General features: G+C 35.4%; 1 protein-coding gene across 3 annotated transcripts; it reads right to left on the bottom strand.

The window, feature by feature from the left end:
* Nucleotides 1–774: 774 nt before the first annotated feature.
* LOC123546642 (putative ferric-chelate reductase 1) lies at nucleotides 775–16,024 on the bottom strand. Of its 3 annotated transcripts, none has more exons than XM_045333092.2 (14): nucleotides 15,769–16,024; nucleotides 14,764–14,892; nucleotides 12,666–12,771; nucleotides 10,594–10,776; nucleotides 8,378–8,473; nucleotides 7,990–8,176; nucleotides 7,609–7,722; nucleotides 5,964–6,082; nucleotides 5,418–5,504; nucleotides 4,412–4,483; nucleotides 4,092–4,191; nucleotides 3,608–3,748; nucleotides 1,396–1,466; nucleotides 775–1,186 (listed from the first exon to the last, which is right to left on the bottom strand). In XM_045333092.2, the coding sequence occupies exons 2-14, from the start codon at nucleotides 14,766–14,768 to the stop codon at nucleotides 1,088–1,090; spliced, it is 1,380 nt and encodes a 459-aa protein (XP_045189027.2). In that variant the 5' UTR covers nucleotides 14,769–14,892; nucleotides 15,769–16,024; the 3' UTR covers nucleotides 775–1,087. The 3 variants fall into 3 exon arrangements, with proteins under 3 accessions (XP_045189027.2, XP_045189025.2, XP_045189026.2); XM_045333090.2 differs by having other exon boundaries at nucleotides 3,602–3,748; nucleotides 15,769–16,023; XM_045333091.2 differs by lacking the exon at nucleotides 14,764–14,892 and having other exon boundaries at nucleotides 3,602–3,748; nucleotides 15,769–16,022.
* Between the last annotated feature and the right edge of the window lie 6,408 nt (nucleotides 16,025–22,432).

Raw genomic sequence — 22,432 nt, forward strand, 5'->3', positions numbered from 1 at the left:
TCGAGATTCGCTTGTGGCGTAGAATTATTCATGTAAAGAAGCCATCCACTTGACTAACGGAAAGTCGGTGGCCCTACCCAGGTGCCTGCCAGTTATATGTTAATACCCGAAGGGGCACCTAGGGTCTTTATCCACCATCAAAAGCTGGAAAGTCGCCATATGACCTATAATTGTGTTGTTGTGACGTTAAAGCCAAGACAAAACAAATATATCTTCTCTGAAATTCTTACTAAAACATTACACAGAACAAAAAATAAAATATATGAATATTAATATCGTAGAACAATTATTATCACTTTTTGCCGATGATACGTCGATAATTCTGGATGGAACAAGTGAATAATTAAACGAGACGTTGGCAGAGTTCGACTTGTTTGCAAATATTTCAGGCCTCAAAACCAACTTTGGAAAACCTTATGTATGGTTTTGGAAATTAACACCGAGTTCTAGCTAAACTGGAGAAAAAATAAATTAAAACTACTTGGATTTAAATTTCATCTTGACTTGGAGAAGATGATTAAACTGAATTACAAAGATCAACTGAGCAGTTCAAAAATTTCTGCCAAGGTTTTGAAGTAGGCGATATCTTACTGCAATCGGAAGATGCACAGTTGTTAATAGTATTGATGACATCCTTTATCACATGTTTATGCTTCTCCCAGATCATGCTGACAAAATACTAAACATTATTAATGACATTTTATAACTTCTTTTGGAATGGATAAGAAAAAGCGGGAAAAAAATCATTATTAATGATGAAAAACAAGAAGTGGCTAATGTTAAGTGTTTATTCAAAGTTTAAAAACCTGGATAAGAAGATTGATATCTACACAAGCAAACTGAGCAAATTTGGCAGATAATTTAATTGATAAACAAACACTGCAAGAGTAACTGTGAGAAACATGATGCATATAAAATGGAAAAGAAAATAACAAACAGATTTTGTTCCGTATATGTTTGTAAAACACACATCCACATTGCTGGTATCTTAAACACATAACCATCACAATTTCGTTGTCGATGTTATGCTGTCTGAGAGCTATACTGAGTCAGGAGACGTTTGCAAGAGGGCACATACTTTCTGCTTTTATTCTGCCGACCCTATAACAGCGGACACAGCTATAGAAAATGCTGACAACGCCAGTATATGTACAACTAGAACGACCATCTTCAGCTTATTGTACTCCTGAAATGTAGGACGTGCTAATTAGGTAATATAAACATGCATTGTACAGCACTTGTTAAGTACATTTTGTATTTGATGACGATATAACATTTTCGATGTTTTGTTTCAAGCTTTGACAAGTACTGATATCAAAAGAACAGATAAACACCCTATATCTATAAAACTTTCTTCAGTAAGGTAAATATTTTGGGAACTCGCGGTTTACTTACACCCTTTTTGTCATCATTCTCTTGCAAGTCTCCTCTGGAACTTCGAAGTTCATGTTTAACCTTTATTTTACCTTCAAAATAAAGGAATTAGTGTAGACTTCCTCAACATTTAACAAAGAGTATATGGTATTTTTCCAACGGCTAGGAACAAGTTTTAAGTCTACAGAATAGAACGCTTTTATCTGATAATGAAATGAGCCATGCCATGGGAAAACCAACATAATGGCTTTGCGACCAGCATGGATCCAGACCAGCCTGCGCATCCGCGCAGTCTGGACAGGATCCATGCTGTTCGCTTTTAAAGCCTACTGCAATTAAAGAAACATTTAGCGAACAGCATGGATCCTGACCAGACTGCGCGGATGCGCAGGCTGGTCTGGATCCATGCTGGTCGCAAACCCATTATGTTGATTTTCTCATGGCGCGGCTCAAATATTTTCAAGAAAATACATAATTTACAAATGGAATATATATATACATATAAATAACAATAATTTCATTTCAAGAAACAGTAGGTTGCGGAAAGTTAAGTAAGGCTTAGGGCTTAATATTTTATGATCGATACAGTTCTCTCCCTTCCGTAAATAACTTTCAGTAGAGATGTTTTAATTTCTTACTGAACGTCTTATTTCGAAAACTAGACATTGTCTTGTTATATGAAAGAAATCAAACTGCTTCTGAAGTTGAAATTTATCTTAATCACATTAAATTCATGGTCGCATACACTTTTTCTTAGTTTTAATGTGTAGTATACACTCCCGAAATTGCAAATTAACCTTTTCAATTTCCTTTTATTGGTCATCTTAGTTTAAGAAATAATATATCCCAAACAGTGGTTTGCCATTGAATAAAGTCATTGTTTGGAGGTCAGGTGCAAAAGGATTATATCGCAAGGATGGAGCCTGAGTGATATAGTAATATGCATCTGAACTTCCACGAACAATGATTGTATTCAAGTGCAAATCACGTTTTTTTTTCTATTCTAACACGTAATCAAGGATTATTATTTACATTGAAGATATCAGCTAAATATTTTCCTGTTTTGTGTGGTTTTCTTTTCCAGTGCGCCGACTATGTGACGCTTGATGCTATATCACAATGCTGTGACGTACAAAAGTTTCAGTCCTCTTGGTTTAATAGGGAAACAAATCAGGTCATGTCAGAATTATAGTTACCAACTATTGTAGGCTTTTATGTTTGACTATCAGATTTAAGAATTCTCTTCATTTAAATATTTCTGATTTCTTCCGTTCGATTTATAGCCTGGATAACTGTAAAATGATAATATCTTTAACTCTAAAGAAGAATTTTTCGAAGCACAAAACTGAGAAAACTGATGGATCGAAAGTTTCCCGAAAACTAAAGTTTATTTTATATTATAATATTATGTACCGCATCAATTGTATTAAAATAAAATACCATCTAAGTTGTTTTGTTTATATGTTTCCCTTAAGCTTTATTTCCTGTCAAACTAAAAAAATCTTTCTCGGTTTTACTGTCCTATAAAGGGATAAAACTAAAATTGCCATATTTTTGTAATATGAGCCGCACCATGGAAAATCAACATAGTGCATTTGTGACCAGTCAGGATCCATGCTGTTTGCTTATGGTTTCTCTAATTGCAATAGGCTTCGGAAGCGAACAGCATGGATCCTGCGCAGGCTGGTCTGGATCCATGCTGGTCACAAATGCACTTTGTTGGTTTTCTCATGGTGCGGCTCATTATGTGTAATGTGTAGTAACGATCATAGATAAACAATTAAATGCCACTATACCGTCGCAGATAAAAAGTGCAATACCGGCATTACCTTTGTTGCATATTATTCACTTGGAGATAAAATACTCTAATGCCACCTTCGTTACACGTACATTATACAGTCGTAGATAAAATAGTCCAAACCTTGCCTTTATAACATATTATACACTCGTTAGTATAAGTTAAAGCTCACCTTTCTGACTTATTACACAGTCTAAGATAAAAGTCCAAATTCACCACCATTGCATATAACCCAATCGCAAATAAAAACTGAAATCTTCCCCTTATTACAAACTTTATACACCTGTAACCTTACCCTTATTACAAGCCATACACTCGTAAATAAAAAGTGAACTCTTACCTTTATTACATACCATACACCCGTAGATACAAAACGCGATCTTACTTTTATTACAAATCATACACTTGCAGATAAAAATGTGATCTTACCTTTACCTTTATTACATATTATATAGTCGTAGATAAAAAGTCCAATCTCGACAGCAAATATCCAGCCACAATAAATCCCTAACGCTATTCTTGCTCCTGATGAAATTTCAATAGCGTCCAGAACGGTCCCCGAAAACAAATTTACAACTGCAAAAAATGAGCAACTGACACCTCACATATTCAGAAAAGAACCGGATTAAACTGTTTGAAATAAATAGTGACGTAAGTTTCACCAAACCTAAATAAAAGTGATCCAATGAACACATAAGACCTCCTGAATTTTGTATTTAGCAATATTCCGCGACTAAATTACAGTTTTTGAAGTAAAATATGTGTATAGCTTGTGTTATATGAACGATCTATATTCAACATATGTTTGCTTCAAGAGAAAGTCAGAACTTGACAAAAATGTGGAATTTAATTCTGATATCATGTAGTAAGTTAATGATAGTTTAAACAAATTTGCTAAGGGAACACTGTATACACTTACTTGCCATGGTCTGTCCCGCTACCCCGACAAGAGTATGTGCCACTCTGAATATGATTCGCTTCGAAGTCCCTGGTTTCGGCCTAAATATTGCCATCACCGGCTGAAAGAATCCAAGAATGGGGCTTAAAAATATCTACCTGCTTCATAAAATAAACATATATTATATTAGTTTTATTTTGGTTTTACAGTAGTTATTGAGAAGTTTTCAAGAAAAATGTCAATGAGACAGGAACATTTTGTAACTGGAATGAAATATGACTTTTGGTATTTGTATCGAAACACGAATAAATGAAGCTGCGTGAAGCTCTGTTTGTACTTACATTTATCACAACTAAGCACATGACAATAATCCCGAGGACAGGATGAGACTTCTTGAATGTAGAACCAGTGATCTGGAATATTTGACAAATAAACAGGTAAGTAAACCCTTCCCCGTTCAGAATATTATATGATGATCTTTGTGACAGAAAATACAAGTGAAAATCATATTCACGCGACTGGAATTTGGAATGAGATCTTTAAAGTCTTTCTTAAATCCGAAAAACGCTTCGTTGAAGGTAAGTATTTAACATAAAATTCTAGAACAAGTAACAATTTTTCTCTTTAGTAAAATAAAGTACATTGAAAGCATTCCGTAAATCAAAGCCCTGAATGGACTGATAGCCAGTGCTTATTGAGTGACTCGATATTTCAACTGAAATACCTGTAGAATCAACATTATTGTGCATATAACGGTCATGATTTGAACAATGTTGGTAGAGGTCCACTAAACAATGCTTCATGTCACATATCTAAGCATTATGCACTGTGGTTCAAGACAAGAACATTTTTAAAGGTTTTCCCTATACAACTCTTTGTAAAACTAAGTTTGCCCCAAGGTGGGGCCAAGTTCAACCCTAACCCTAACCTTAAATCCTAACCCTAAACCCTAACACTAACCCTAAAGCGGAGTGATTCCGAATATTTCGAATGTGAATATAAAGTTCATTATTATTCTAGAATCCGTTGCTGCTTGTTTTTGTTGTTTAAAACAATAGTCCTCACACACTCACACAATACCAAGATTATAAAAAGTAAATATAGGACTATTTTACACGTCCAGAATATTTGTGTGATGCGGTCACATAACTCAAACGACACGAAGTTGAAACTTGGTACAAATGTAGTTGATTTATAGCTATAGCCAGATGCTAAAAATGAAAATAAAAACACCCCTGATCAATATAAATCGCTTAGATCTCAATTCACTGAATGTTCAATTGTTTAAATAAACAAGTTATGATAACTAAAACCTTAAACCTTCAAGCTAAATGTCTGTATGATTACCTCTACATATTTACCAACATCAACAAAAATCATGATGAAGGAGATCAATGTCAGGACCAATCCGCTAATCATACAAACTCTGTGGATCTGTAATGTAAAAACAAAATCAATGTCAGGACCAACCTATCATCGTACACATTTTGTGAATCTGTAATGTAAAGACAAATCAGTGTCTGGACCAACCCGCTCATCGTACACTTTCTGTGAATTTGTAATGTAAAAACAAGAAAAGTGTAAGACTAACCCGCGTATCACACACATTTTGTGAATCTGTAATATAAAAACAATACCAATGTCAGGACGAATCTGCTCATCATTCACAAATTGTGGATCTGTAATGTAAAGACAAGAACAGTGCCGTGTCCAACTCGCTAGCAATATCCTCTTGCGAGAAGCTGTGAAAACAAAAATTGTGTGGGTGTTTAGATTCATTTAGTTTAGACCTAAAATTACTGAAATTAGCAATATAGGCTAATATCAGAACAGACCAATAGTGCTTGTGAGAAGTCAATAATGTCCTTTACTTTCTTCACCACGAATACTTACAACAAACCAGGGTTTGGCGCCCATCCATTCTACTTGTTCTGGCCAAGCTGTTTTATATAACCGCGCCGTAAATATCCCCAGTGTCGAGAACAGTACCCAAGCAAACACCATCAAAATACCTAAAAATAATACAGGTTTAAGTACTTTATTTGATAATGATAGAAACCGGCAAAATTTCATTTCTGAATATGAGCATCTCAGGTTCCGGCATGGAGTTCTCCTACACCGGAAATAGCAAGCAGGAAAAGGAGATCTTGTGCAAACCAAGTGTTAACACTTCGTCGAATCATATAACAGATTATAAAAAACGGAACGCTACAACGTATGTCACCCTTCATTGACCTTGTCAAAGCATTTGACAGTGTTCATAGGCCAGCTCTAACCCAGTATGGGATCCAATACGAGATTGTCTTCATCATTAAGATGCTATACATGGACGTTAGTGGGCACTGATTTGACAAAAAGTTTCACCCCACCCCCTTCTCTTCACGCTGTGCGTCGAAAGACAAAAAGGGCACCAAAACGAAGAATCCAGCGTACATTTATAGAAGCCCTGTAAGACATGGATTTTGCTGAGGATGTTGCTCTGCTAGTAGAATGACATCGGGACATACATACAAAACTAATAGGTAAGGGTAGATTTCTTGGAAGCACAGAGCACCCTAAACGCAACCAGAAAAGTTGAACTGCAAACCGATCGGCCACGCCAATAAAACTACAGTTATACGGATCAACAACAATACACAGACCTAGTAACAACAAAATTGTGGAAGCTGAGGTTTTTGTATATCTTGTAAGCAGCCTTATCATAGATGGGAACTCGGAAGATTTACACACCAGACATCACCAAGGCCAGAGGATACGTTGCTGCTTTGAAAGGCACATGGAAATTATCAAGGCTCAGCAACAAACCAAAAATGAACGTTCTCTATGGGTCAGTATCTGGAAAATGACACTAGCCATAAGCAAGAAGTTGAACGTCTTTCAAAAAGGTAACTCCTTCGCACACTAAAGATCTTCTGGCCGAACACTATTCCAGGACAAACGCGATGACACTCTTCATCAAGCAGGTAAAATTATTGGAAAACTGGCAGCAATACCAAAGGCTGCCATAGGATTGACTCCTAATAGCAGAAGAAACAGCGGTTGGTCCAAAGAGAAGAGCAATAGACAAGGAATTAAGGATCCGGGATGGGGTGTCAAATATCAACGTGGTTCAAGGACATGCATTATTATCGTTCTTGAGTGACGACCTTCCGTGACACTCAGTACGAAATGAATTAAATTAGTAAAGTTAGTCAGGAAACTAAATGAACAAAATAATAAATCAAAAGTAAATCGGGAAAATTCTAGTTTCATTTTTCATACGGAGATGCACTGTTTTCACTAATACCACAGTCACACATACGGCGCAAATAGCTACGTCTAGCTACGGACAGAAACGTAGTAACCCGTATCGATTCGTACCTGAGCCGTACGGATTGGTACGAATTGACACGGATTACTACTTTAAGGTACGTCTAAGGTACATTTCAATACGGATAGATACGGATTACTACGTTTTTATCCGTGGCTAGACGTAGCTTTCCGGGCCGTATGTGTGACTGGGGTATAAGAGTCTTGGAAATGCGAAGAGCAGCGTTACCATGAGCCTTTATAAGAGGTCGCTTTATAGCTGTAGCACTGATATCTTCTACACTCTGGAAGTCTGCCGTCACTGTGGAAACCAGTGGCGCGGACGTGTGCTTGCCGATAGTTCCTACAAGACAAAAAATAATTGTTTTTGTTTAACTCCTGCCAATTTAAAACAATGAATATACCATGGTAAACAAAAATACAGCAAACAAAAAAATATTTTAGGAAAAGAAGAGTTTCTAGGAACAGTCCCGCAGTAAATGCTAGGAAACAGAAAAAGAGAGAAAATACATCGTCCATCGCCAGCTTTTTCTAAGCATATCTTAAGATTTTGATATAACTTGTCAGGAATGGCAGTGAATTTAGAGTTACGTAAAAGTAAACAATGTACCTCCGGAGTTAGTTCCGTATGCATACAAAAGGTACCAATCTGAATTCATGTCAAAATACGTGGATGAACTAGTGGCGGCACGTTTCTTGCGGCCTGCTGCCAGGGTGAAAGTCTTCTTCCTCTTGAAGTTACAGGTCAGGAGTCCGTTACTGTAGGATGTGGTGATACTTGATAACCCGTACTGATTCTTTGTAAAATGAAATATGATTGTTAAGATATCAACTTACATATTTAACCTTAATACACTAGGACCCTGTTCTTCTCAATCTTTCAGGGTTAAAGCATCCAAACTTATAACCGAAATGCGAAAATATGCAAAATATTAACATTTGATTGGTGCTGTGAGACCAAATTACCAAGTAGGATATGAAGTTGGGAGATAACGTACCTGATCAAGTCTGCTGTTGCTGTAGCCGGAATTGTACGAGACATAAACCTGGGCTGTGCCACTAGTTGATAAACATTCAAACACACTATCATCGCCCTGAGATAGGTTAAAATCAAACAAATGAAATAAATATGGGTAAATACAACAATGTTAGAAGAAAATTTTCCTTCTCTTTTGAAGAGTTTGTTCAAACCATATAATTTTACCACTTTTATGTACCTGTCAATATGATAACAGGTTAAACAGTCACGTTTTATTTGTTTGTATAGACTTATTTCATGACTCGTAAAATCATAATTCATTTTATATGAACTACACAGCCTAATAGAATATAGTTAAACACTTCACTTCCAGTATTTATATTATATAAAATTTCAATATGATCTACCGGTTTAAATTTCAAACAAGAAGGCCATGATAGCCCTATATCGTTCACCTGAGTTTAGTTGCTTGCTCGAACAGTTAAATTTCAACTAAATGTACAACTGATCAGAATGTCATATGTCATTGCTTTAGCTTAGAAATAAGTTCAATAGGTCAACATCAAGGTCAACAATTGTAAATATCGAACATTGTTTCAAAAATATTTGCAAAACTGTACACATTGTCAAAATTTCATGATATGAAAGTAAGTCAAGATAAACGTCAATATGGTGCCCAAGGTGGTTATTGAAAACTGTACAAATGGTCAAAATTTCATTGCTGTAACATTAATGCAAGGACTCAGATTAATTGGTCATGGTCAATGTCACCAAAGGTCAATATTGCACTGGAAGCAATTTTACAAGATATAAACATGGTTTAAATCTCATCACTGTAACTTCAAAAACAGGACAGCAAGTCAGTAGGTCAATGTCATTCAAGGTGAATTCTGATCGTTTGCCCACGATGAACACCAAATGTCAAACTCTATGCAATGCAGTGTTTTCGAAGTTTTTCCTGTACAAGTCTATTTGTGGTTTTGTACAAGAACAGTTTCAAAGTTTTCCCATATAAGCCTGATATAAGGAAAAACTTTGAAAATATTCTGTCCAGAATTATGCGACCTAGGGCTGTGATATTTGGTATGTAGCATCATCTAATGGTCCGCTATCAAGATCTAGGGTCAAATATGGCTCCGCCGTTGGGGTCAAATGGTTTATGTAGTCTATATAAACCATGTGACCCCAGAGCGGGGCCATATTTGACCCTAGTGAAATAATTTTAACAATCTTGGTAGAGGCTCATTAGATTATGCTACATACCAAATATCAAAGCCCTGTCCCCTGTGGTTTTGGACAAAAAGATTTTCAAAGTTTTTCCCTATATCAGTCTATATAAACCATGTGACCACCAGGATAAAGCCATATTTGACCCTAGGGAGATGATTTGAAAAGAGTTGGTGAAAGACCACTAGATAATGATATATGTCAAATATTAAAGCCCTATGCTCTATGGTTTTGGACAAGACGATTTTCAAGGTTTTTCCTATATAAGTCTATATATGATATGACCATATGACCCCAAGAGCGAGCCAGATTTGAGCCTAGGGGATAATTTGAACAATATTGGTAAAGGATATTGGTAGAGGACTACTAGATGATGCTACATACAATATAAAAAAGCCATTGGACCTGTGGTTTTGAACAAGAAGATTTTTTTAAATAATCCTTTCTGTTGTCATGGCAATTAGATTTCTAAACGGAATTCAATTATTTGAGAAGAAGACCATTCAAGAAACATTCCTGTGAAGTTTCCTTAAAATCGGCCTGGCGGTTTAGGAGGAGATGTTGATCGAAGGAAACTGTTGACGGACAACGGACAATCACTGACCACAATTGCTCACCATTTGAGCACTTCGGGCTCAGGTGAGCTAACAAGTGGGTCCAGCTCTGACAGGCAAGCATATGTGATACTGTGTCTTTGACAGGCAAACAAACGTGATACCGTGTCTCTGACAAACAAACAAACGTCACACTGTGTCTCTGACAGGCAATCAAACGCGATACTGTGTCTTTGACAGTAAGAAATGTGATACCTTGTCTTTGAGAAGCAAACAAACGTGACACTGTGTTTGTGACGGTAAAACAAACTTGATATTGCGTCTGTGATTTGATAGGCAAGTAACATGGAGCCCTGTCTTTGACGGGGAATCAAACGTGATACATTATTACTGTGTCTTTAATTGTCTCGAATTTACTATCATATACTTATTTCTTATATTAAAGTCAACTTACCATCTTTGTGTTACTGGAGAGGCCGATCGCGCAATAAGGATCAGTTTCACTTCTAGCACAGGAAAATGTCATATCAATGTCGTCGCCATTTTCTAGCCACGTCAGTAGAAAGCTGCACGTGTCACCCGAGCAATCGTGAAAACACCCGACAGTCGTGCCACATCCGCTGTCCTTCTGCACTGTCTTCATGTTTGATGTAAAATTTGTTAAAACCACTTTCGAGACTTATCAAAAATGAATCCATAAAAATATTAATATGATTAAGAGCATCACTTCTCTATGTATTTGTATGAGCTGTAGATGAGCCGATGTCTATATTATTTTGTTCTAAAGGGCAGTGAGTGTTTCCTACATAAACGCGAGGATGAAGTGTGAGGTACGATGCCGAAGTTACGATGGTAAAACCTTTGCACGTACCTCCGCATTATACACGCAAAGCGTGGAAGAACGATGACAAGCCATGATGATACAATGGCGAAATTCGAAGTTTCGCAAAACGCGAACATTTTACCATCGTACTTTCGCACTTCGGGTTTATACAGGGAGCAAGTGTGCTGGTCCTTATGGTAATCAGTTTTAGCATAGACGCTTTAGTCTAGCGAACGGATAAGCTATTGGGATATGCAATATTAATGCACTTGCTATTCCCAATTCACTAGCTCAATAGGTAGAGCGTCCGTCTACGGATCGCGGGGTCGCGAGTTCGATCCTCTGGCTGGGCGTATGTTCTCCGTGACTATTTGATAAACGACATTGTGTCTGAAATCATTAGTCCTCCACCTCTGATTCATATGGAGAAGTTGGCAGTTACTTGCGGAGAACAGGTTTGTACTGCTACAGAATCCAGAAACACTGGTTAGGTTAACTGCCCGCCGTTACATGACTGAAATACTGTTGAAAAACGGCGTTAAACCCAAAACAAACAAACAAACAATTCACTATAACAATTTCATTTTTAACCCTTATCATGCTGGACGCGATGCGACCAGTGTAGATCATGATCAGCCTGCACATCCGTGCAGTCTGATCAAGATCTGTACTGTTCGCCATTCCGTCAGTATCTTTTTGGTAAGCACCCCTCTTAAAAGTTAATGGTACTGTCCAAATTGAAAGATGGACAAGTCCATTATAGAAGTTAGCAGGGTAAGGGTTAAATAGAAATCAGAAACGTAGTAATAAGCGGCCGCAAACATTTGTCCCTTCAATCAAAGGATGCTCTGCCTTTTCATTTTCAAATAACGCAATGCATGCTTAAAGTGTATAGACTGAAGCACTATTTCAGACGCTCATTAAAGACGCATTTTGTTTCCTAAGTTAAATGATGTAACATGCTCAACTTCCACTAAAATAGTTTATCAGTATATATATATACTATGAAATCTTCGGCAAACAAACTTACGTTGGTTAAATATATCATAGGTAAATAGAACTGAAATCTAAATTAATTAAGTGTTATCAAGTGGTTTGTTGAGAAAGCCTCCAGTACTTTTAGTGCCATATTCGTACTGTGTTTACTTATACAGATGCAGTATTTAATGATAGAATGACCTGTTTAAGCATATAAATATCTTTATTTTATGTTTACAAAGATACTAAGTAGTATTCATTTGGGCATAAAATGAGCCGTGCTATGAGAAAACCGACATAGTGGCTTTGCGACCAGCATGGATCCAGATCAGCCTGCGCATCCGCGCAGTCTGGTCAGGATCCATGCTGTTCGCTATCAGTTTCTCTAATTGTAATAGGCTTTGAAAGCGAACAGCATGGATCCTGACCAGACTGCGCGGATGCGCAGGCTGGTCTGGATCCATGCTGGTCGCAAACCCACTATGTTGGTTTTCTCATGGCGCGGCTCATTAATATCTTTTCAATTTTTATCAAAACATTTTAATGAGCATGTAAAAATGAAAATAATCAAAATCTTCTTGTGGTTTATCGTCTAATTTACCATGGTTCATCGTGTTTAACCACTCAGGCAAAACGTGCATCTGAACTCTGAACCGTGATAAAACTAAAGACTAACTACTCGAAGGCCTTGATTATTAGATAAATAAAATAAACAACATACATACCGCCGTCTCACATATAGTGCACATTATAACTGCAGTCAAAATACATCTGTAATACAGTGTGAAGATCATATTGTTTTTTAAATCAAAATTGCTTCCAATCACATACCTGAAAGAAACAAAGCATGTCTCTAAGAAAGTTTGCTGTAACACTAAAAGAACCTGGCGATAAGTTGAACATGATATTTTAATAAAATTACTTTTAAGACATCGTCATTTAACCTGGCACCTTTTATTATTTGAAACGAGACGACTGTCTACCGTTTTCTGTTAACTATCATTGTTGCCACATTAACCCATAAATTTTTACGTCCATGATTGCGATGAGATGGTGTGAGGTCACAATGGGATGTCGTTAGATTATGATGAGAAAACGCCAAAAGACAACGCGATGTTGAGAAAACGCAAGAACTATCCAACACAGTGTTACTTATCTATACAGTAGACACTTACATTACAAATAAATTGGAATGAATTCAGTCGTTTTATATTTTATATTTCTGTGCAAAAATTATACATCAGCCCTTATATTTGACATATTTTCCATTTATTAGCCTACATGTTTGTTCCGGTGAATTATCAAAGTATTTCTGGTATTTTCGCAGAAAAATATCAAATATATATATACACTGGTAAGATACTATAAAATGAGTAGTCAGTCAAAACATGAAAAGAAAAATTAGTTTGATCAAAATATCTTTCACTCATGAGCACCATATCTAACACCTTCGCTCGTGGCTATGCCACTCGTGTAAATATTGCGTCTAGGATTCACTCATGAAAGATACTGAAACAAACAAATATCTCCACGTAATCAATCTTAAAATGACAATACTAAACAATTTGCTGGCGTTTTACTGCGCATCGGTTAAAATATGCTTGAAGTACTGTGAATACAGTAACAGACTTAAAGATTTACGAGCGTTTTCATTTTTCAGGATATCAGCCATATTGAAAAAATGTTTCTTCGAATATTTCTTTCTAACAAAAATTATGCCAAACATTAATGCTAAATAATTAAAATATGATTATTAATGTTACATTTAACCAAACAATTTCTACCTGTTGTGAAAACAGTTTTTCACCCTTACTTTTGGCTGGCATTTGCCTAAATTGATGTAAGATGTACAACGGGGCAGAGGTCGGTAATTTTAAATATCTATTAAAGTAGATCAGATTTGGTTCTTTTATTTTTCTGATTGCACTTTATAAATACAGGAAGTGTAAATCAAAACAAAAAGAACTGAAAATACCAAACTAACTTATCAGTTTTTAAAGTTTTTCTCTATAAATATATCTCTTAGATGCAAGGTGATCCCAACATTTGTTCTTTCCATTTTGGAGCATTTTTGTGTCATTAAGGCAGCAAAATATTTTTAAAATCTTAACAGCAAATTTGCTTTTGCAGATTTAAATACGTTTTTTTTCCATTGAAAAAAAATGTGGGTGAGGTAATTATGCAAACATGTAAAAATGAAAGAAATTTGTTAGTGACATTTATGATTGTCTAATACTGAAACCACATTGTATTCATAGTAAGGTGTAAAACCTGAAATCCCTATAACTTTAAGAGGGATATTATATGTTTTATAAAGTACACCCCCATTTTTTTCTTAAACAGTGGTTGAAGAAACTGTCCTTAAAAATAAAACGAGTGCGGCGGCCTATGCTTTTTCGACACTTATTTGTCTAAGAAACTAAAGTTCTTCAAGCTCACAGAGTATGAACAAAATTCTTAACTGTAAAAAAACTATTGATCCTACATTCTTAAACGAATGACTTAAAATTATTAAAATGTTATTAGCATTTTTTCTTAAAGGTTGTGGCATAAATTTGCCTAAAGTGTTTAAGCGTGTCATCATTTTCAACGGCCGTCGTCACATATTGGGATGTACATTTTTTGTAACAAGAAAACGTTCATAACAATATCAGATCAAGTTAAAAAGGAACACGTTATTTGTATGGTAAACCGTGTAAATATTGAATTGTCATATTCGATTTCTTATCAGTTATTAATATTTCAAATCGTATACTGCAAACAGAAATGTAATGCTTTTTCAACCAACCTATTTATCAGAATGAGAAACGAAGAAAATCTTACCTCATCTCAAGGCGGTAGCCTTAGAACAACTGTCCAAAGTGACAGCACATAATAAGAACAGGGAACAGAGAAAAAGCAGGGTGATGTTCTATTTTATGCATGCCATTAACACAGTTCTAGAAAAACGTTCTGAAATATAAAACTGTGTTCTACATTGCGAAACAATTGTCAAAATTTAAAAGACATTTTAAGTTAATTACCCAAAACAGTACTAGATATAGAACATGATTTTCTTCCTAACTGTGCAAAAAGCCAATTTGAGTTTTCTCGCATTTTACTATTCTGTTTAAGCCATCGAAGTAACACTACCTCAATCTCTGTATTGGTAACAGGACAAGAATACGATTCGAAGCCGCAATTAATCTCATTTTCGTGTTTGTGCGACGTCGAAGAGGAAAAGTGTAGGGGATACGCGGAAATTTATAAGTGCACGCGTAATATCAAGTGTACGGATATATACACGCACACGTCTAAATAAGCGTGCACTTAAATATATATACGTGGACGTATAATTATATTTAAGTGTGCACGAACATTTTTATACGTGCACGTATATTTTGAAATGTGCGCGCACGTAAAGCAGATTTCGACCCAAACGGTACACCATAGTCTTTTATGGCGTACACGCAATAGTATAGAATGCACTTTAACAAAATAGATATACGCAGATATGAAATGAACGTTTAAAAGGTAGTACGAACAGTAATACAATAATCTATAATCGTTACAGGTCAATCAAAATTAGAAAAAAAAAAATCTTACATTTTTAACTAACAAAATTAATGAGTATGATTACTCTGAAATACATCACCCCGGAGGATTCGGAGATGTTTTTAATTGTTTTTATTGCTGCTGATGACAATGATGATGATTGATGACTACGGTAATGATTGATACATTAATGACGTTTATGATGATGATGTTGCTGAATGATAGTAACAAAAGCAATAAAACAAATTAAACAGCGATAGGACAGTTTTACAGTATAATTTGTAAACAACTCACATATTGTGTTTCTTACGAAGAAATAGCCATAGTTAATACTCCTTTATTAATGAGTCATATTTCATCTTAACCGTGTAGCCACTGTATAGCATGTTACCCTTCCATGGGCAATGTGAGCGTTTTAATTAACTTTTGTACGTGTAAATATTCAGCCATATCTTTTATATTTTTAAATATTAAACAGATTTTAACTGCTTCAACTGACACATGATACGCTGCCTTTTATTGCTCAGTTTATAAAGTACACTTGTACAATACTAAAAATTGATTGTTAACTCGGCTCTATAGCTAAAAATCAATACCTCAGGTAATAAAATATTTACATTAATCGATTGTGGAAGAGAGTACATGTAAGCAACTTGACAATGTATTACAAGTGCAAAGGCTGTATCTGTCAGATTTCAGTTCTGAAGTCCAAGTTTGACTTTAATCATCTGTTCAGACGGAATAGTGTTGCTCCTTCGTTACGAATATCGTCAATTTAGTTTATATATTTGAATTTACTTTCATAGTTTTTGTAACTGTTCTGTATTTGCCCTGGAAAAAGCAGTAGCTTTTGACATATGTCTTAATCAAACCGTTTATAATTGAACGTTGATACTATTTAAGAAATTCATGTGTAATTTATGTGTAATTTCAAGTTGATATTATTTATGTAACTTATGTGTTATAGACAATGTACAATGTACAAGTCTCCAATAAAATATCTGTATGTCTGTCTGTCTGCCTTTCTGTCACATAATTTAACCGTGATTCCTAGACAATGATATAAGGTACTTTACCAGTGCTTTTGCTTAAAGGTATATGGAATGAAAAAAGAGCTTTTTAACTGGCGAGAAGGCAGATTCTACGCTGTTTACAAGACATTTTTCTACACTGGTAAGAAGTCGTTTCATCAGCGACCAGTTCGTTAATAGTGACAACATCGTCTATACTAGTGACAAGGTCATTTCTACACTGGCTATAAAGACGTTTCTGTACCACGCGACAGCATCGTTACTACACTAGCGAGAGTTTCGTTTCTACGTCTACGGCAATACCGTTTTTGCACTGGCGACTAGGTCATTTCTACACTGGCTACAAAAATGTTTCTGCACTAAGCGGCAATATCGTTACTACACCGGTGACAAGAGCGTTGCTATACACTAGCGAGACTTTCGTTTCTACGTTTATGGCAATGTCTTTTTTTGCACTGGCGACAAGGTAATTTCTTAACTGGACATCATCGATCTATACTGGAAAAGGTCGTCTTTTCGTGGACTACAGGATCGTCTCTTCACTGGCAACCTCAATCTATACATTTGCGACAATACCGTTCCTACGCTGACGATAACGTAGTTTCTATATTGGCGTTAAAAAGTTGTTTCTACACTGGACATCGCCGTTTCTGGACAAGATCGTCTCTTTGCAGAATACAAGGTCGTGTTAACACTAGCCAAAGGCTTTTTTACTACATTGGCAACAGGATCATTATTAACGACAATGTCGTTTCTACATTATCAACAAGGTCGTTGTATATTTACACTGGGTGTTACCATCTTTTAGCTGACGTTAAGGGGACGCATACTTTGAAATTAGAAAAAAGTGGGTGGGGTATTATAAAATTTACCTGCAAAAAAGTACAAGGTTTTGGTAAATGAAATGAATACTGTTTCAACTGTTATAAGTAAACAAAGGATTGCTCACTAAAATAAAAAGATGAAAAACCTGAAACAAGAAAGTTATTGTTGAATTACATAAGACTTCTTATGTACATTCAAAGTCAACAATTAAGACTTTTTGGTGCGAAAATAATAGTGCTTCACTTTGTCCAAACATTTATCAATGTCCTACAGATTATAATTTAAAGAAAGAATGTGAAATAAGTTCACTGTCTTGCTTTTCATTTCGCATATGTGAGCTAAAACACATTATTTAGTTTGTTTACAAAGTAGTGCATAAGAAAAGATACGGTGGTCAAGGAATGCCACATAACAAAACTAAAAGAGTATATTCCCCTTAATACATTAAACATTTATCGTTACAGAAGTCTAGTGGCTTACAATAAAGGCCTAGAAATGTTGCCATTATTAATTTTTAACTTGGTATTCATGAACTACAATGCACTTAAATATCAAAACACATTCAACAAACTTTTGAAAATGTATTGTCTTAAAAATCCCTAAAATAAGGCATGAAATTTGGTTGAGAGGTCCAATCAATGTGTATATGTGCAAAAGCAACATTCTAATCTTGTTCACAAAAGTTACTAATAAACAGCAGGAATGTCAATGATCAAAACTGGACGAATATACAGTTATCCTCACTTTAATGTCATTTATAATTTGTCCTTGAATTCTCCACCATACTTTTCATAACTCTGTTTGCACGAGTTGCACGAGAATGCTGTCATTCACGTAAAAAAACGGGGTCAAATAAGTTGTAAATGCAATATCATCTAAACGTAATTAATGGATTATGCAGTTCAAGATAAACTTTATCTCATAACGTAACGAACATGTATAATGTTGTAACTGTACTTACACTGATTTAAGTAGCAATCTGTTTATAAGTGACTTTATTGATTCATTTTGTGTTTTGTTATTGTTGTCAAAAAGTATAACGGAAGTGCCTCACAACTGAAGCGGAAACCAGTTTGATGCGCAAAGTAGTCCACTGTAAGTAATATTATTTGACAAATGTCCACAGAAATTAATAATTTTCTAATATTAAAGACGAATATCTGAATAGGATTCATTATTTGATAAGAAATTATAATCAGCGACATGTTTTTTTTAAAAATCTTTCACGTGCTGACACCTAAGTTGTCTCCCGTTGTTTATTAGAGTTACCTTTCGTCCGGCGCAGTAATACATTTGCAGTGAATCGCCGAGAAGTCGTGGGAAAATTAAAAACCATGTAAACAAACTAAATTAACCAACTTTTCAAGTGAAATTTCAAGTGATCGACATTATGCATTTACCCGCCTGACCTGGGGTAGCATCTTAGATATCTGTTCTAAGGTATTCATTGTGTAGAATGTCATGTTTTTGCCCTGCAATGCTAACCCACTCTGATTTTTGTTTACATTTTTATCAATGAAAATATGGCGTCCATCCCGAGATAACAGACGTGGCGTTAAATTTTTACATGTTTAAGCAAACCTGGTGTGTTAAAAAAGAAAATCTCACCCCTTTCAACATTATTTGGAACACTGTTATTGAAAAAAACCTGAAATTTTTCCTTTAAATACAAAAGCTTAATATTTTGTGTTGAATGTACTTTCACAAAGACCTCGTTTTCCTATACATCATAGTACCACTCCTATCCACAAAAACTGAATATTACAGGTGTCCATCAGTTTTTATATCAGTTTAGGAATATGTTTTTTATTTCCCACCATCGATTTCTTGAATATGCACCCCTTCCGCATTGCTGTATGAACTGTGAATGTAGCAATATGCGTCCCCTTAAAGTCGATTCTTGATATCTATAGACCAAAGAAAACGTATTAAACAAAAGGAGATAAATGTATGGTGGTTGTTTTGGTGGGTGGCTGCGATGGTGGAACTGGCGAGTACAGAGCCATCAGGTTGTTGACTCAATTTCCGTTTTACGGATTATATAGAACATGTAAAACATTATATATGGTCCCAGATAATTGAACTAATGCTTAATAACTTCGTATGAAATGAATTTTAGTGTTAGATTGATAGACAGTTTAACTAAATAGCCAGATGTTCGACGGTCTCGTACTGTGATTCTGCTTTTGTAAAGTTCTCCTTTTTGACGCAGTCCTGCCTCGATGTGAAAAAACACCAATCTAAAAGATGATTCATTATTAATTTTTTTGTTGTTGATTTTTCATCGATTCATTCATAAATAGTGCCATCTATACATTTTGTGTTTGAAAGAAAGTAAGGCTTAAGGTACCATATAACAAAAACAAGTACGTAAAAAAAGGACACGAAACAAAGTCATATGACCTTTGACCCCTAAGTATGATCTTCAACTTGAAGCAAGCCGTCTTAAACATGCGCTCTGCACGTCGTCTCCATGTGGTGAACATTTGTGCCAAGTTTCTTTAAAACCCTTCAAGCAGTTCAAGAGTTACAAAGCGGATACGAAAGAAAATCATATGACCTTTGACCCCTAAGTGTGACCTTGACATTGAAGTGAGCCATCCAAAACATGCATGTCGTCTCGAAGTGGTAAACATTTGTGTCAAGTTTCTTCGATATTCTTCAAGGGGTTCAAGAGTTACAGAGCGGACACGAAATTGCTTACGGAGGGACGGACGGACAGACGGACGTATGATAACCTAGATCTCGGTTACAGGTAGTCTCAGAATCCAGTCTTAACATTTTTAACTTTCATTTTCTTTCTAAAACTGATACCAATAGTGTCAGAAGTTCAATTGTCAAATATCACTAACAAGAGCTCCGCCAAGCGGGGCAATATACGCCCGAAGGGTTATATCAGGGAAGGATGGGGGCAAAATTTAAAGAACTTGACTGTTGAAGCCCAAAGTTTATTGAAATTCTTCAAACAGTTCAACAGTTACAGAGTGGAAACCGCAAATCATACAAACTCTGTGGATCTGTAATGTTAAAACAAAATCAATGTCAGAACCAGTCCACCAATCATACAAACTCTGTGAGTCTGTAATGTTAAAGCACGATCAATGTCAGAATCAGTCCACTAATCATACAAACTCTATGGGTCTGTAATGTTAAAGAAAGATCAATGTCAGAACTAGTCCACAAATCATACAAACTGTGTATCTGTAATGTTAAAGCACGATCAATGTCAAAACTAGTCCACAAAATCATGCAAACTCTGTGGATCTGTAATGTTAAAGCACAATCAACGTCAGAATCCAGGGGGAAAATCCAGGATTTGGTGTTGGGGGGGGGGGGCGCAAGTAGGGGGCCCGGGGGCATGCCCCCCACCCCCACCCCTCGGAAAATTTTGAAAACAAATCTGGTTGAAATTTTCCAATAGAAACAAATAAGGAAATAAAATGAACAAATATTGTTTTCTTTACAACGAACGCACAATATTTATTATATTGTGAAGAGCTCGTCATTCTTTTCTTTTTACAAAGATATAAAAATATTAGTCTAAAATGAAGAATTAATGCTTCCATTGGCGATTAAAAATACCACTATCAGTCTCCTTTTACGGCATATAGTTACTGAATAAAACAAGTTAAAACCTGTGATACAAATTCAAAATTCAAATTCAAATATTTTATTAAAGTCTCATTCGCATTACATGTACATTATAATTTACAATTATCGAAACACCACAAGAACATGTATGTGACGATTCATAAATGATTTATATGAGACTATACATATGGCAGTTTTGTACATTATGACAATAAACAATACTATACCATAAAAACCTTATCACATTAAAACCATGATATACCAAAAATCACATCAATGAATCTTAAAACGTTTTTATGATGTTCTTAAAATAACACTATGTCTAACAAGAGCCGTCCATAGGACAGCACCCCCCAACCTTGAATTTTGGGGTTTTGGGTGGAATTAGAGCCCTGCCAATAAAAACTTATAAAAACCCAAACCCAAAAAAGGATTCTAAGTTAAAAGGGGAAATAACCCTTGCAAAATTTCAACTTTAAGCTATGGGAATTGTTTCTACTGGTGTAGACCTGATAGTAAATAACTATTTCAAGCTTTGATATTAACAGAAATATTGACTTATCAAAAAAAAAACACCAAAAAACTATAACCAAAAATTCTAAGTGGCGTAGACTGTGATAGCAAATAACCATTCTAAGCCTCATGTCAAAAACTTGAAGTAACTGAGACATAAAAACAAAAAAGTAAAGGGGGCATAAAACTATCAAAATTCAAATCAGAGTTACGGGGATTGTTCACGTTGGTATAGATTTGATAGTAAATAACTATTAAGTTTCAAAGTCAATAACTCTGTTAGCAACAGAGATGCTCAACCTTATCAAAAAAGACTTATGGCGACGCCGACGCCGGAGCAAGCCCAATAGCTCTATATTTACTTTTAAAAGTCAAGTTAAAAACTCTAATTACTGTACACAATTTGCTAAAATTTTAAGAAGCCTAATTCATACATACAATGTGTTCAAATCATATATGCAAGTTTTTGACGTGACTGAGAATTCAAAATATATATACAAAAGTACATTTATGACCTAGAATATAAGAATTTCCTACGTTCGGATAAACTTTTATAGCAGGTTTTGGCAGCATTCTTATGTTTAAATGTTACAAGTAGTTTTTCATCATCTGACAAGTTTTCATAGTTCTATTTATTGCAGAAATCAGTTCAGTTCTACATTCATTGTACAAGGGGCAGTTATATCTAAAACATCCTGACAATTAAAACAGCATCTTCTCCTTAATTCTAAGTTTTCATATCTTCCGGTCTCCACTCGTAATGTGCTACACCAAAATTTAAAATTTTTTGTAAAATCGATCGATAATGAAAAGGCATACTGGATTTAAATATTCATGAACAAAAACTGACAGAAAATTCAATAGGTTCTCACTTATTACCACCATTTCCTCTCATAGAGGTTTTTTCTATCTAACAATGCTTTCCATTTCACTTTTTCAACTTTAAACAATTTTCTTCAATAAGGTTGATTACGGGTTTATAGTTTCCACCAACGTGA

This window comes from Mercenaria mercenaria, chromosome 9 (assembly GCF_021730395.1).
Source record: "Mercenaria mercenaria strain notata chromosome 9, MADL_Memer_1, whole genome shotgun sequence".
Lineage (NCBI taxonomy): Eukaryota > Metazoa > Mollusca > Bivalvia > Venerida > Veneridae > Mercenaria > Mercenaria mercenaria.

Excerpts from the sequence above, each read along its gene's own strand:
- LOC123546642 (XM_045333090.2), bottom strand. Across the intron at positions 8,474-10,593 it reads TCTCCAGTAACACAAAGATG|GGCGATGATAGTGTGTTTGA; the intron begins GTAAGTTGACTT and ends AACCTATCTCAG. Across the intron at positions 1,467-3,601 it reads AATATGTAATAAAGGTAAAG|GTAAAATAAAGGTTAAACAT; the intron begins GTAAGATCACAT and ends TTTATTTTGAAG.